The sequence below is a fragment of the Harpia harpyja genome, chromosome 14, assembly GCF_026419915.1.
Source record: "Harpia harpyja isolate bHarHar1 chromosome 14, bHarHar1 primary haplotype, whole genome shotgun sequence".
Taxonomy (NCBI): domain Eukaryota; kingdom Metazoa; phylum Chordata; class Aves; order Accipitriformes; family Accipitridae; genus Harpia; species Harpia harpyja.
This window is the reverse complement of record NC_068953.1, coordinates 24,584,705-24,600,037: the sequence shown is the minus strand read 5'-3', so window position 1 is coordinate 24,600,037 and position 15,333 is coordinate 24,584,705. Positions and strand designations below refer to the sequence as shown.

General features: G+C 48.5%; 1 protein-coding gene across 1 annotated transcript; it reads right to left on the bottom strand.

Annotated features, from left to right (window-relative positions):
* Nucleotides 1-3,153: 3,153 nt before the first annotated feature.
* On the bottom strand, nucleotides 3,154-15,228 carry WDR93 (WD repeat domain 93). The gene is made up of 17 exons (XM_052808538.1): nucleotides 15,148-15,228; nucleotides 14,324-14,668; nucleotides 13,368-13,563; nucleotides 12,646-12,710; nucleotides 12,321-12,403; nucleotides 11,328-11,451; nucleotides 10,734-10,772; nucleotides 9,736-9,823; nucleotides 8,901-9,084; nucleotides 8,623-8,693; nucleotides 8,073-8,159; nucleotides 7,627-7,758; nucleotides 6,868-7,084; nucleotides 6,106-6,166; nucleotides 5,197-5,353; nucleotides 4,890-5,070; nucleotides 3,154-3,697 (listed from the first exon to the last, which is right to left on the bottom strand). The coding sequence occupies exons 2-17, from the start codon at nucleotides 14,585-14,587 to the stop codon at nucleotides 3,580-3,582; spliced, it is 2,067 nt and encodes a 688-aa protein (XP_052664498.1). The 5' UTR covers nucleotides 14,588-14,668; nucleotides 15,148-15,228; the 3' UTR covers nucleotides 3,154-3,579.
* Nucleotides 15,229-15,333: the final 105 nt, after the last annotated feature.

The window sequence follows — 15,333 nt, the reverse complement described above, 5'->3', positions numbered from 1 at the left end:
CCAGGTTCACCTATATCTAGACACAGATTTGTAAAGCAGGGGTGAAAGCCTGACCTTGTGCTGCCCCTATTTCCACAGCAAACAGAGAAAGCACTTGCTGGGACTATCCTGCCCTAAGCACCACTGCATGTCCCACAGTGTCTTGCAGGGACATTATTTGCCTCAGATGGGACACAGAGGTCTTTGCAGATTCCTCCTTAGGATGGCTTCAGGTTGTATGTGGTGAGGAACTATGGGATATGTGGGTTGTTGCATTAAAGCTGGCAACACAGGTGCAAGGAGTGCAGCTCCCGGAGCACACGACACTTCAGCTCTTCTGAGGACCACACTCCTTCCAACAGCACAGACATGGCTTACCCAAACAGCCCAAACCTTTACTGGCCCTCAGGAGTGGGGGAATCTTATCAGATCAGCCTCTGATTTCCTCTGCTTCCACAGCACAAGCAAGTATGCAAAGAAGTGAGATGACATTTGGCTTCTTGCAGAGAACAGCAGATAATTTAGGGAGATTAAAGCACAGCCTCCTCTCCCACAGAAACCATCTCTGCATGGCTAGGCAGTAACCTGGCTCCGCTGGAACGATGCTGCTCGAGCGCCTCTCTGTGGATCTGAGCTCTTCTTCCTCCCTCTCACAAGCCTCAAACCACCAACTGCTTCTTTAATTTTATTTTATTTTTTTTAAATATGGAGCCAAATTGCTCCTATTAGACACAGGTAGCACCTCTGAGTTCACTGAACCTGGCACTGAGCTACGAGTTGGCCCAGCCAGAAGTCTTACAGTTTCATCTTTTGATGGTGATATTTATGATACCTCTCAAGGCCTTTCTATAGTTTCCAGCAGCAGAATAGCTCAAATTGGTTCAGACCTACAGCTGCCTAGGGCTCATGGAGTGAGCAGGAATAGAAGAATAGCTGCCAAGGGCATCATCTTTGGAATAAGCGATCAGGTGCTTCTGGTCCTCTCCAGAATGTGCTGTGGAGCTTAGTACAGAGCTCCATCACCAACGCACATGTCAACATGCTGATCATACCAATTTTTCTGTATCCCTTCGAAGAATCAGGAGACAAATGGTCCCCTGCTGAAGTCATGAGTAAAAACAAAGGCTCTTCATCAGCCTCCTGCAGCTGCTTGTTGTTTTCCTTTCTCTGTGGAGCCTGCCAGCTCCTGGTTATCTTGGCCAAGCACATGATTAGAGTTTTAGAGCAAATTCAAACTGCAAACAAACAAGCACATATCAAGATGAATACACACAAACTGGTGGAGGCACCGTACATCTAACCGTTTAGCAGATCCTGTTTTGCCTCTTCTCATGCTAGGCAAGCCCTGCTCCTCTTCTGAATGGAAAGCAGATGGGGTAGGATTAAGGGCACAGATCCCCAAGCCCTTTACATTTGCACAAATAGCAAGAACTAGACCCAGTGCTGTTCAAAGGGCCACGTATTAGTTGTGCTGGCTCTCTGCAGCACAGGAAGCAATGTAGGAATAGGAATTCCCGCCCTGAGTAATCCCCTGTGCCCAGTTATGGCAGAAGGTCCATTGTTTCTTAAAGTACCACAGAAACAAAATAATTAAGTTGTTATTGCCACCACAGCAAGAACAGAAGAAAAGATCAAGTATTGTTCCTTGTTCACTTCAGTGCTGAACCAGGTGGCTCAGTTTAAACAGGCATTGAAGATGGTTTGAGCTAACCCTCTTGACTTTGCACTGAAGCAGATGGCAAGTGCTCACACAACCCAGTATCAATATCCGTAACAATCAGATGAGCTGTGAAGCTGTAATCTGTGGCAGATGGAAAATGACAGCACAAAAGGCTTTACTATGGCCCTCAAAGCCCTTCACAAAGGTAGCAAATAGGAAGGTTTAATTCGTACATCTTGTCCTTCTCCAGAGCAAAACCAGGCATCTGAGACTGTGAAACAAGACTACCTCCACAACAGACTGACTGATTTTATTTCCAGAGGATGAGCTGAGACCTCCCATCAAAACTCAAACAAAACAAGACAACTTGCTATAAAAAACTGAAATGGGACCTTGGCATGGGAATGTCTGCATAGCTCAGCCTGTGCTGAATCCCTAGCACCCTGCATTGATGCTTTGCTGAACCTTTGGGGGAGTGACTAGAGGGAGACCTGGAAAAAGTACAGCTCACCCATGCACACAGATTGGAGTGGTTGCTGGCAAATTTGTCAGATTCTTTGTGGATTAGGCAGTCATCCTGGAAGCACAATCAGTTGTAAAAGGACTGAGACTTTCTCGTGGTTTTTATGCTCAAGAAAGCATATGTTTGCTATACTTAAGAATGGATATTTTGGGTCACCTGCCCCAAAGCCCCTCAGGTTTCAGAGGACCCCTGACTGCCTGAAGAGCAACAAAAATGCCCAGTGCAAAATGCAGGTAGGCTGTCAGCCCATGACTGAGCAATCAGACTCTGCAGCCAAGATCTAGATGCTGCCAGTCTCCCACGGCACTGCAGACCTGAAAATACTGACAAGTGAAAGACTGACCAGGGAGCCTGCATACTTTTTTGCCCCATCTGTCAAGCATACAGGGCAAGCTACTAACTTAATACACTTCTGGAGTAAGAAACAAATACATGGATATGGATGCTTGGCCTTGAATTGTCCCTGCTAGTTCTTTGTCCTGTGTTGCCTGTAGGAGGGACGCTTCAGCTTTTTATAGCCTTTGACCAACGTGCTGGCCATGCTCCTGGCTTGTCTTCAGCTCAGCACAGCCCGGACTTCTCTGAACCCCCCAGCTTCTGTCCTGCTTCCCAGTGACAAATTCTTGGCTCTAACACCAGTTCTAGCCTGACCTTAACCCACAGAGTTTGTCTGCACATTTCCAGGCTGCAATTCCTAAGCAGTCTTATCTCAAAACTGCCTGCTTTGAAGTCAAAAGAAACAACTAGACTGCGGAACAGCCTAGGTCAGGCCTGACACACTCTGCAGTGTCACTGCTATGCTCTGGGGGATGCCACCTTCATGGCTGATTTGATGCCTGGTTTGAAGACCAGGTCTCTTGCTAAGCACAAGGATGCTGCTGCCTGCCCATCTGGGTCAGAGCAGAAGATGGGACACATTGGTGAGCCCCAGAGACAGAAGGATAGAACATCAGAGTCTGACAAAATCCCAGTCCTATGAAGAGCAAGAGACTTTTACTGGAGAAAAGGCTTTATTAAGGAGGGACATTGTAACATACCATATTGCTCTGGTGCTCCAGGTCTCGGAGGACTCAGAGACCCAGCACAAATACTTAGCTGAACCACACAGGTGTTGGGCCTGCCACCTTGGTGAGAGGCCTCTCCTACCTCAAGATTCTTCCATCAGCAGTGTTTGTCTCCGATGAGGGGTGGCTGAACCCTGCTGGAACAGGCTGAGGGTTAGGTAAGGAGAGAGGCAGGGTGCAGATCCTTGTGGCTGAGCAGTGGCAGGTAAGCAGTTATTTCAGATGACAAACTGCCCCAGGATGGAAAGCAGCAGGATAGATTTGAATAGAGTTGCTGTCAAAATATTAGTGCTGGATCATGGGTCTGCAGGATTGTAATAGTGCAGAGCCTGGCCCTCAGGATGCAAGGCTGACTACAGCTTCTTCTGTCCCTTCACTTTCTGTCTCTCCTTGTCCATGGCAGCTGCTTGTGCCTGCAGCCGACTCCAGTACTCAGGCAACTGCTCCCTGAGTCCCAGCCGACTCTGCTGCCTAACGAGGGAAAAAAAGGGTGGTTAAAACAGTCCCTGCCATTCCCCCAGTGCGCAGACAACCTTAGCCTGGTTCCCTCAAGGGTCCCTGGGTCTCAAAACAAATTAAGCAGTTCAGACTTCTTGTGTCCAAAAAACCTCAGTGATTCCCTCATGCCCCTCAGCACTCAAGTTTGCTGTTCTTGACAGCAATGACCTCCATATTTCTCTTTGCCTGTTATCCTCTATAGACACAGGTCTCTCTGCAGTTGTATTTGCTCTGCTCTGGCTTCAGCTCTCAGTACCCAGGGAGCAAGATATCCCTGGAGGTGATGTCTCCCCACTTTTTCTGGTATAAGGCAGACAAGAGTCTCCTCTCCAGCTTTATGAGAATGAGGGACAGAACTGGTGGCTGGTAGCATAGGATGAAACTTTTCTGCATTTAACTAGCCAGACAACACCACAGGATTCACACTGGACACAAGGAATTAGGGATGGCTACCAGGTAATATGTGCTGTAAGGTCATACCTGCACCCACCGGTTCCATTTCAAATTGGAGAATTAAGGCATAGTGAAAAGAACAAGCAGAGTATCATTGACGCGGATCTGGCTCCAGGTTGCCAAAAGAAGTAATTCAAGGAAAAAGTCACCCAATAAGAGATGTCACATTGCCATCTAGCGACGGCATGAACTCAATGCATCAGCTAAGCTCTGACTGCAACCTCGGCCTGAGGCTTCTGGAGACCTTCTCAAAGCGAGAAACCTCCAACACAAATCTACCTAAACATCAAGTGAACGTAGAAACGAAGAGGAGGAGCAAGGTACAAAAAAGATCCAGCTCTGCCTGGCTATGGGGTCAGAAGAAAGACGCAGACGATTGAGGATCATATCCCAGACAATCTTGCACAATCTGTGTTGCACAAAAGCACATTAGAACTAGTAAGCCCTCTCTACCTGGAATGATGAGCCTGCCCCAGGCATCCTGACTTACAGCAGTTAAGTTGTTCCAGGAATGACAGACGAGACAAGGAAGGGTTCTGGGTGGCTGTCAGGAATCCAGCTACCTGAACATCAACCCTACCCAGACATAAATCTGTCACAGCACACAGAAGAACCCAGAAGCTCCAGGGCGAGACCTTGCATGGACCTGAGCAACACCACAGCTTACAATAATGCAGGTGCACTTACCTATCAGTCTGAAGGAGAACCTTACCTATCATGTAAGAAAATGTTACATCTCTCAATCCATGGCAGGTTCTGCAAGGATTTCAGAGGCAAATCTGGTTCCTTTGGGAAAGCCTCCTTCAGTGGGTAGGAGTTGAAGTCAAAAAGGAAGATGGTGCTGTGACTGGCTCTGCTCTGTGCCAGTGCATCTGTGTTCTGCTGCCTATCTCCTAGACAGAAAAAAGAACAGTGGGTTATTGCATCAGGAGTCATCCAGTAAGAATTATCAAGGATCAGTGCACAGCTGAATGCACCCAGTGACCATGTACCTAAGACCACTCCAAGGCGCTACCCACCTCGAAGCAGCAAGCACTGATTCACACCATCCACTATGAACACTGGCTGCCAGGAGGATGCTACAGCATGAGAAGGTGGAGTACTGAAGCAGTAAACAATCTGCGATGTGGCAGCATTCATCAGGGACACCGTGCCATCCCAGGAGAAGACCAGGGCCTGAAACAGCAAGTTGACACTTAGAAATAGATGTAAAAGAAGTGAAAGGCATTTCCTGGAAAGGACATGGAATGACATTCAGGACTTCACATCCCCAACTATGATGCTGTTTTCTTTGCCTGCCCAGTAGTCATAGGGCCACAGCAGATCAAGAATAGGCCACGCAGGGAACTTGGACTGGAATTGCTGCAGGTTGGGATTGGAAAAAGGCAGCAGGGAAGGTTAGAAATTAACTAGATCCAGCTTTCTGCATGGCTGGCTCTGGCGAGCAGCTTTTAGTCCTTTTCTCCCCATGCCTGAAAACTTTCTGAGGCCACTTGAAAGGTCTGGCTGGACTTGTGCTTGTAAATTCTGCTCACCATGATGCCTTCTCATATTTGACCTTGATGCCTGAAGCTTCATGGCTGAACCCTCTTGTCTTTGCAGTTGGACCTATCCATGTGCAGAAGGCCTTCAGTGCCACCCACATCAGTGGTCAATTAGAGGACATGGGTGCAAGGGGATACTGATTAAGATCACAGAAGAGAAATCCTTTGAGAGCGACCAGCTACATACAGACCTGTAACTGGTGCAGGAAGTCCCCATGCTAAAAATAGTTGGAGGCTGGGAAAGGATGTGAGGGCAGTACCATATCTGATTGCCCTGTTCTTTATCTTCTAGGCACACAGTTACAGCCGTTACTGGAAACAGGATCCCAGGCCAGATGGACCTGTGTTCTCACAGAGTTCTTGAGAGCTGGCAGTAATACTCACTGCACTGGGGAATGCCAGGACAGGCACCACCGCGCTGACAGCAAGATTTGGATCTTCAGGCCTGTAAAACAGACTCAGGCTTATGCCACTGTTTCATGTACCTGGCACGTACTGAGAGGCTGCGATAATGACAATGGCAGTTTGTGGCACAGTCTGGCATAAAGTTCCAGCCAAGCCCCTTCCCCATGGAGACAAAGCCTGCCTCCTCCTGGGCAGGAACCCCCAAGGCCCATCCCTGTGCAAACCTGCCTAGGAACTATGTTGGAGATAAAAATCCCCTGCCTGCCATGGAAGCATGAAACCATAGCCTTCAGAGCAGCAGCTTCCCCAAAGTTGACACTTCTCCTCAAAAGGGGATAAGTGAACATAAAATTGCTAGGAAGTTGGCAAGAAATGTTTACTCTGACTTCTAGGGGGAAGTTACTCTGGCAAGGGCAGAAGAGAGAAGAAAAAATTCCCCTGGGTACCTGGCAGAGACCCAGCTAGTTGAACTTCAGCCCTGGAGTAGTGCTACAAGCACTTGTGTTCTGGTGCACAGAAGAACTCAGAAGCACCCCCAATTCTGGCACAACCGTTGGATCTTAGCACTGGAACTGACTCCTAGCAAAACCACTCTTGCTGCTGACAGCAGCACGGCAGAGCTATCTGGGTAAAAGCAGTAGAAATTTCTCTACTCCATAGAAATCTGGGGCTCCCTGCTGGACCTGACCACTATACCACATGGTTTCTTTGGCTGGTGTAAGGTCCATCAGTCTACCTCACCTGTCTGCCAGGAGCGTGATGCTGGACTTCCCGGCCCTGGGTGCTTTCACCAAATAGAAAGAGCTGTCTGTACATAGCACTAGAAGCTGCACGATGGGACAGACAGAATCTGTGCCAGGACAAGGTGTCTCGTCGCTAACAGCTGCAGAACACCGCAGGAAGTGGATACTACGGATGAGACGTTCCCCTACAATGGCAGTCACAGACAGTGGGTATCCTGAGGAAGCAGCGGGGGGGGGGGGGGGGAAGACAGAAGACAGCAATTTAGTAAGAAAAAGGAAATGGCAATTTATCCAAGGAAAGCTTAGCTTGGACTGTGGCCTGCTCAGGGGCAGCAGCCACCAGAACAATCCTGATGGCAGAAGATTCTTCTGCCAGAAGAATCCCTGCATCGTGGCAGGATGACACTAGCACCGATGGCAGCCTGGACTGTGATGCCACAACAGCCTTAAAGATGACCTGAGGGTGCAGTGACAAAGCAGTGACTGTCTCACAGCCTCAGGGCAAGACAGGCATCAGTCCTCAGTTCACAGCCCCTCCTTTGCTGTGGATGGGAAGGGTTCTGTCAGGGCTAAGGCAGTCACACTGCATTGGCAACTTCTGGCCAAGCATCCCATGAAGGAGTCCAAATTATTTTCAGTTTTGCCTGTAAAGTCACTGCCAGTCCCCTATTCATACCAAGCCAGAGCCTCAAACTCCTAGGGAAGGGAGCAATTTATCCACTGTGATTCCAATACACAGTCCAAAGGGCAAGCTCACCTAGGTGTTTATCCCAAATAGTTATTGTTGCATCTTCACATGCCAGTGCCAGGTACCTGGAGCAGGAGCTGACAGCCGAGCATGCAATTGGAGCTGCACATGGCCACACAACATCAGGCTTTGGATCAGAATCTAAACAGAAGGACATGAAGAGAGGTAACTGTAAGAAGGTGCAGAACATTCTCTCTCATGGTACCAGCTTCCAGTTTCCCAATAAAATATGCACCATTCTGGGGTCTCCTGCCAGAGTGGCTTCACTCAAAATACTGCCAGCCTACACAACATGGAGCCCTACAATCCAGCCTAACCTACAATATATGGGGCAGCTCTCCTCCTCATTCCTCATTTCCCTGAATCATGAAGATCTGACTGAATGACAGCCACTGGCCACTGAATACTCCCACTCCCCACAGACTGCTCTGCTAGAGAAAGCAAGATTTTCTTACCTGATTTCTCCTTGAGTGGACGGTTAAGTAAGTACAAGCAGAGATTGTGGCTTCCATCCCAGTGCACACCGATGCCAGCTGGAACATCTGGTACAAAGAAGGGGACAATAAAAAAGAGAAGGTTATTGGAGACAAAGAAAGGAACAATCCAGGACACTAAAATACCATTAGAAAGCTCTTATTAGAGCTCTCACGGTTTCCTTGATGGAACTTACAGAAACTCTGCTCACACAGAAACTAAACCACAACAAACTCTTCCCTTGCCTGTTATTTTTATCTTGCCTATGTGCCCCCTCATCTTTTTTGGTGTTTTGGGGTTTTTTTGTGTAGTGTTGGTTTTTTTTTTTTTAACTATGGAGATAAGTTTGTTTGACTCCATGCCAGTGACTGACTTATAAGTCTTAAGGTTGACATTTTTTATCCAGGCTTATGTCCTTGGAGATGGAATTTATATAGTGAACCAAGCCAGAGCCATTGAGCTCTAACTGGAGCTCTACATCATGCAATGATGTGCTTCATATGTTAACAGCTTTTTGCCCATTTGGATTACCTGGCTGTACTTTCATTTCAGGTCCCACCTGTAGGATCCGGCTAGGCAGGAGAAAATGAAAAGTAGCATGTCTGAAAAAAAGGAAGTATGAAATACATATAAAAGAAAGGCCTTGATAGTAGGCAGCACTGGGACAAGACCTGGAATGGCTCTAGCCCCCTGCCCTGAAGCCTTGGGATGAAGGAGGCAAAGCTAAGACAGAGGCTTCCATCTACACTTAAAAAGTGCCCTGTGTTGAAGTCTCATGGACTGAAATTCTGGCTGGTGCTCCCACTCACCTGGGGATCTCCTCCTTGCTCTCTCTCACACCCTCAGCCTCCAGATACTCCCGATAAGTGCTGCGGAAGATTGCTTCCTGCTGCTCCCACTGGGAGTCCTTGATTAGGTGATTGTACCCCAAGCCAAGCATGCTCTCATCATCCACTTTCTTCAAGGCATCCAAAGGGCTTTTAAAACTACTGCCTGGATTGGGAACACAAAGGGAAAAGGCACAGCCCTGGAGAAGCAGACACCATGGAGTGCTCAGAGGCACTTTGACCATCCTGCCTTCAGGGTGGCATTGTCTTGAAGAGGGACACACTGCATCTTCCTGGTAGAAGTATTTCAACATTAAGAATATATTCTGTGGGACTTTCTATATCACTAGCCCATTTTCCAGTATTTGAAGGCAGGGACTAGGGCAAGTCATCTGAGGACCCAGCTCACCTTGCCTTTCTGTGTCATTCTCCCTGAAAGTGTCCCAGCATAAGGTCTGCTCTGTCCCCATTCTCAGCATTTTCCTATGAATTCAGGACTCAGAGCGGTGAACTAGGGGTGCCGTCAGGTTGCTAGGATCTGGGAAACAACCTCCTCCCTCTCTGGTGACAATGAAGCCGAGGGTGTATGACACCCACTTTAAGACATGCTGAAGTATTTTGTGCTAAGGTGACATGTGAGATGGTTGGGTAAGAAGCAACTCCCACTACAGGATTACATGTAACTACAAAGACAGGTCAGGAAGGGACCAGGGAGCATGTTACTGAAACTTTCTGACCTGTTCTGTAGTCATAAGAGCCATGATTCCTTTGCCACCTGAAGGAGGCTGCAGGTTGCAAGTACAGAATCAGTCCTAACCTGTAATGGGTTTGGGTGGCTTCACTTTCAGCAGCAGCACTGGGAGACTCAGCTTTGCATCAGCTTGGTTTGCAGACACAGGAGACTCCTGCAACAGAAAAATGTTGGCTTGAGAACTGTGTTGTGCCCTATGCTGCTGAGTTTTCACCTGTTCATGGGAATCAAACGCTTCCTAACATAAGTGTATGCTAAGCTTGGCTGACACTGCCTAGAAGATACTGGGTTTAGACCATTCTTCAGGCCAAAACACAGAAGCTTGAGGGAGGTCACTGCTTTCTCAACAACATTACAAAGGATGTCCTGCCCAGACACCTCCTGTCTTTGTGCCCTAAATAACCTCCACTTCTGGTTTTACTAATCTCTCTGAAATACTCTTGTTGCAGCACAGGCCTGGGTGGGGCACATCAAGGCTCAGGAAAAAAAAAGAGAAAAAAAAAAAAAAAAGAAGAAGTAGGACTAAAGGTTGCAGAGTGCTCCTGAATACAACAACCAGATTTTACTTCAGAAAGCCCAGAGTGGAAGAGGTCACATATGTGCTTGGCTAGGAATAGAAAGTACTACAGGGGACTAGCACCAGTCTGTCCCTACCACCCCACCCACACACATTGACACTTGACTAAATAGAAAAGATCTGGCTAAATAATCAACCATGACTGAGAAGGAAGTGACAGGAACTTGGGTAGTTTACGTGGAATCAGCAAAGAGGGAACACCTGGGTGTTTGCTTTTTGTTTGGCCAGGTTAAGAGGGATGTTTGCCCTGAACACAGGGCTGAGAAGCAGCTCCCTCTTAAATGGCCAGGAAAGCCTCTGCTGAAGGAGAAGGGAAGAGTTACAAGGCAGGTATCACAGAGGGTTAGCTGGAGGTGCTGAGCAGAAGGTGCCTGTGGGTTGAGAAGTGAAATCTAGCAGGGTGAAAGCGATGCAGGAGAGGGTTAAGCACTGACTCAGCATTTAAAATTCCCCATAACAGCTCAGGACATTCATCGAGGCCAGTTACCATCTCTGCAGAACCGTCTCCATGCAGCTCCAGACTTTTCTGCCAAAGAACCAGAGGTGGCAGTGGTTAGTGCAAACAGGCAGAGACCCTGCCCTGCTCTAGTGGGTTCGGACGTGACCCCACCAGGCTCATCTGGTAGACAGCCTAAAACACAAACCCTGGTTCAGGACCATACTCCCAAGTGGAGCTATCAGGCCTGATTCCCACTCTTTCACCTTCCCCCAGTAACATAAGGGAGAAGCCCTGTGGGAATACCCTTACACAGGGCCTCCTCAGATGGGGCAATACTGTTGGGAAAGGAGCTGCCAGTTTCAGGGAGGGGCAACAGGAATGCTAGCCCTGGGACCAAGGGAACCTCGTTGGAAAGCCAGTCTTGGGAGAGTAAACATGTCCCAATAACAAAAAGGCCTTGTGAAATGTGGGATGGGTGGCTGTAGCAGCTGTAGAGACATATACTCCATCTCCCCGGGGCCGACAGACTTGTTCAGCCTGTATCTTGCTGTCGCTGTCTGCAGGAGCAAGGCTTGGGGAAAGACCTGTAGGCAAAAGGGTGCAAGAAAAAATAGCACAGTGGGAGATGGATCTGTTTTGTACCACAGATGTCCAAGTTGGCCTCCTCTCCCTGCAAGCCAGCCCTGCTGCAGCTCCTGGGTTCTTTTCTGTCTCCTTCAGCCAGGAATCCTTAGGCAATCGGTAGATCTCCAGCCAAGCTTTTGTGCTGTCTGCATTGGGAAACCATGTTGAGCAATTGGAAATGAGGAGAAAAGGTCTTTCAAGCAAGCAGCCTCTGTTATCTTATATCCTTAAAACAAGATTTGGATATTTTTTGAAATATAAAATCCCTGTGAACTCCACGCAGCCCACCTCTCCTCCCACTTAATGCTTCACATGCTTGACTGAGACTGACGTCTCAGCCTCCACCTCAAGTCCTCGAGGTCCAACATCCACCAAACAAATTCCATTAAGCAACTCAGTCAAAGAATTTGACCTGTAGCCTCTGAGGTAAAGTAGAAAGTGAGACATGGTCTCACACTGGTTCTCTGTGGATGCTACGCATCTCATTCTCAGCATATGTCCAGGCAGATTCCACCAAACAGGTTCAAAGAACCTGCTAGCAGCAAATGGGTTGACAAAGGCAGCTGCCATGAAGCAGAAGAACGTTGTAGCAAGGAGTTTGTTGTAGTGTTTTTAAAGACTGCCTCTATGCTGTCTGGCTTATGTCTGCAGAGAAAATTCTTCAAGTGTACATATTTCCAGTGTAACAGTGAGCCGTAGGGAACCAGAGGAAGAACTGGGTTTGGTACTTCTGGAGATGAGTGGGAAACCTGCTTTCACTGAGCCTTCTGGGAGCTGGGAACTGCACTGACCAGTTCCAGACAGCTCAGTTTGGGATCAGTCCTGATCCATACCAGGCCTTTTGGAGAGGACAGAGAGTGGCAGGAGCAGCTCTCTAAGCTGCAGGAAGGACTGGGAGGGTTAGGAAGAGGATCCCTGGAACCCAGAACACTTTGAGCATTTTAAAAGCATTGCTGCTGGCCCCTCTGCTAGAACACAACAGCCATCACCCAACACACCATGTTCCTGCACTTGCCTTGCAGCAGGACTCCTGCATAATCACCTCCTGGGGACAGCACCACCTCCTCACAAGTACTTCGCTTGCTGATATCCTCCTGCCAAAGAAAAACGGGCTGGCATCAAAGCAAGATCATCGATTCAGAGAGCTCCACGGCCCTACACAGTTCTCAACAGGGTGAAGGCCAGACAGATTGTTGGAAGAACAGGAAAAAATATGGGGCAGCACTCTTGGAGTGCTGCTGCCCATGACAGAAATTCCTGAGGGCAGTTAGTACTCCTCATGAGTGATTACTTACCAGCCTTTGCCCAGTGTCTATGGAATTAACTCAGTACTTACCACTTCATTTAGGATTTTAACGAGTAGGAAGCCTCCCTTGTGAAAGCAGAAGAGCCAGACAAGCCCTGGAATAGAAATACAAAAGTAACAGTAGCAGGAGGAGAGAAGTGAACAGATAGTAGCCATGCTGTTGGGAGATGGCTGTTAAAACATGCAGGAGAGTGAACAGGACTACATTTTCTCCTGGGCTCAAGGAAGAATATCCCACCGCTTCCAGCACTGAATTTTTGCTGGCTTCCTTATGCCAGCACGAGCAAACACTCGATTGTACATAGAGATGGATAAGCCAGTTTGAAAAGTATCTCCACCAGAATTGATACATTTCAGATGAATCAACAAACCAACCTATTTACCACAGGGCTGTGCAATTACAGGTGCTGAAACAAAGCACAGGCAGGAGGTCATACCTAGCAATGGTTCTTTCTCCCTGGTCCAAGGTGTTCCTAAAATTTACTGCACTTCACTCTCAGCTCTGCACCTGCCTCTGCTGCTCCGGAGAGGACACCAAACCCCCACCCTCTACTAATCACAAGGCCCTAAGGGCCACTCTGTCACCCTACAACCTGTTATCTAATGCCCTCTTTGCAGGGCTTTCTAGGAAACCTGTCAGCCATTCTAATGTTCCTCCTGACTTAGCACTCTTCCATAATGCAGCTACCAACTCCTCAGCTCCAGAGCACAGCCATCCCCAGCTAGGTCAAGGAAATCCATGTCACACTAACCCATTTCATCCACAGCAAGCAGGACGTGGCTCTCATTCCCCGAATCCGAAGCATGGATGGCACAAATCTCCGTCTTGACTGCATCCCAAGCACAGACCTCCTTACAGTCAGACACCTTGAAGGCAGCCAGACCCACGGACAGACCGACAAAGATGTATTTTCCAGACACTGCAAGGCAATTGGCTCTTCCAGTTACCTACCAAGAAAGGGAAAAGATGAGTGTACCAAACTGCTTCCCCAGTGGAAGGTACATCAGCCATACTAGCGATACAATCCTACCCTTTCACCAACAGAAAATGCTGATTTATTCTACAAGGGAAAAATTTTTGCATGAGCTTTCATCAGAAGAGCAGGGGAGGGGCTCTCATCTCTGTCACAGAGATTGTTCCTGTGCTGGGAATGAGAAAGTTTGCTCCCACCTTTTCCCTTCTGATAAGCAGAAGGGGCCTTAAAGGCCAAGACCTCAGTAGTACTCAGCCCTCCCACTGCAAACGCAGAGCTGTGACAGGATGCTGAGTTCCTCTGGGCAGTCACAGAACACCAGCAGACGCCAGCGTATCCTTCACATAACGATGGGGAAGGCAGCGCTGCCCTTCTGCTCACAACACTCCCATTAGGGTATTCATCGTAACACAGAGCTGAGTTTGCCCATTTATGTGCTGCTGACTAATTACTTCTCCTTGGCAAACATGGGTGGAGCCAGCCTGAGAAGCAGAAGGTGAATTTAGTGCTGTTTAATATCTGCTTCTCTCTTTTCAGAGAGGTGTGATAGATGGGTGGGAAGCAGAACCTGTCAGACAAGCTTAGAAGCTGCAGCCTTTTGAAGTGAATCAGTGAGATGGTGGTGGATTCTGAGGAAGGTGATGAACAGAAGAATGTAAAATCAACTGAATGGCTATTCTCTGGAAAAACTGCTATGGTGACTAACGCTATCTCTTCTGTGAGGGGCTCTGTACCTGGAATTCAGCTGTAGGAAAGCATTTTGTAGGCTGGACCTTTAGTTTTTGCACTTCTCGGAACATCTCCCTTCTTTCAATGATTTCCATAGCATTCTCAAAAACCAGCATCACCAGTTTGTTGACCATCCTGAAGGGCTGAGGCAACGCATCACGCTTTCGATCAGGATCCTGCAGGAAGAAATCTTCCTCGTCTTCCTTTAGCCAGTCCTTTTCAGATGGTGGAGGAATCTCCAGGGGATCCTTCCGGATATACACAGCCATGGTTCTGCCAGTCCAGATGCAAAACACACCACAGATGCAGGAATCACAGTAGATGCAGAAGAACGAAGAATCGTGCAATATCTACTTTCATGCGGTAATGGGGGAAAAGAAAAAGATTATTAATGATCTCTAGGAGGGAAGGGGGGGTTCCTTTCAGTATCGATAGCCAGAGCAACCCTGTTCTATGTAGCTAATTTCTACTCGCTGCATCGCCTCTGTTACTCAGGGGTTTTGTCCTGCTCTGGGAATATCAGCCACACAGGCGGCTGTAGGTTACCCACAGAAAACGGGCGGGCAAAAGCTTTGGCACGAGTTTGTACAAGAATTACGACACAGCATTAAAAAATATTAGCTTGTTCTTCATTAAAAGACTTATTCGGCCTAGATAGTATCCCAACAATTAATTTGGAAAGCGGGTGGTTTCACTGGACGTTATAAACTTCATTTCCAAGCCCCCGGGTGCTTTCTGAGCTTCCCCCTTGGGGCTGGGGCACCTCAGGCCAAAGCCGGGCTCACGGAGGGCCCACCTCCACCGCCGTCACCCCACACAGCGGCCTAACCTCGGAGCGGGAGCCGAGGGGCCGGGCCGGGCCGCGCCGAGCCGAGCCGCTCCAGCCTCCCCGAGCGGAACCGCCGCAACCACCGACGGCGCCGGCGCGGCCGGGGGGAGCCTTTAGCGGGGACACCTGCCCCGCTGTTGACGGTCGCCGTGGCAACGGCGCGGCGCGGCAGGGCCCGGCCGGGAA

Bases quoted from the DNA above. Each gene is read 5' to 3' on its own strand.
- WDR93 (XM_052808538.1), bottom strand. From the start codon at position 14,587: ATGGCTGTGTATATCCGGAAGGATCCCCTGGAGATTCCTCCACCATCT. The intron at 7,759-8,072 runs GTAAGAAAATCT...CCTTCTGTTTAG, and splicing joins TCCACTCAAGGAGAAATCAG to ATTCTGATCCAAAGCCTGAT. The intron at 6,167-6,867 runs GTGAGGTAGACT...TCTGTTTTACAG, and splicing joins ATCACGCTCCTGGCAGACAG to GCCTGAAGATCCAAATCTTG.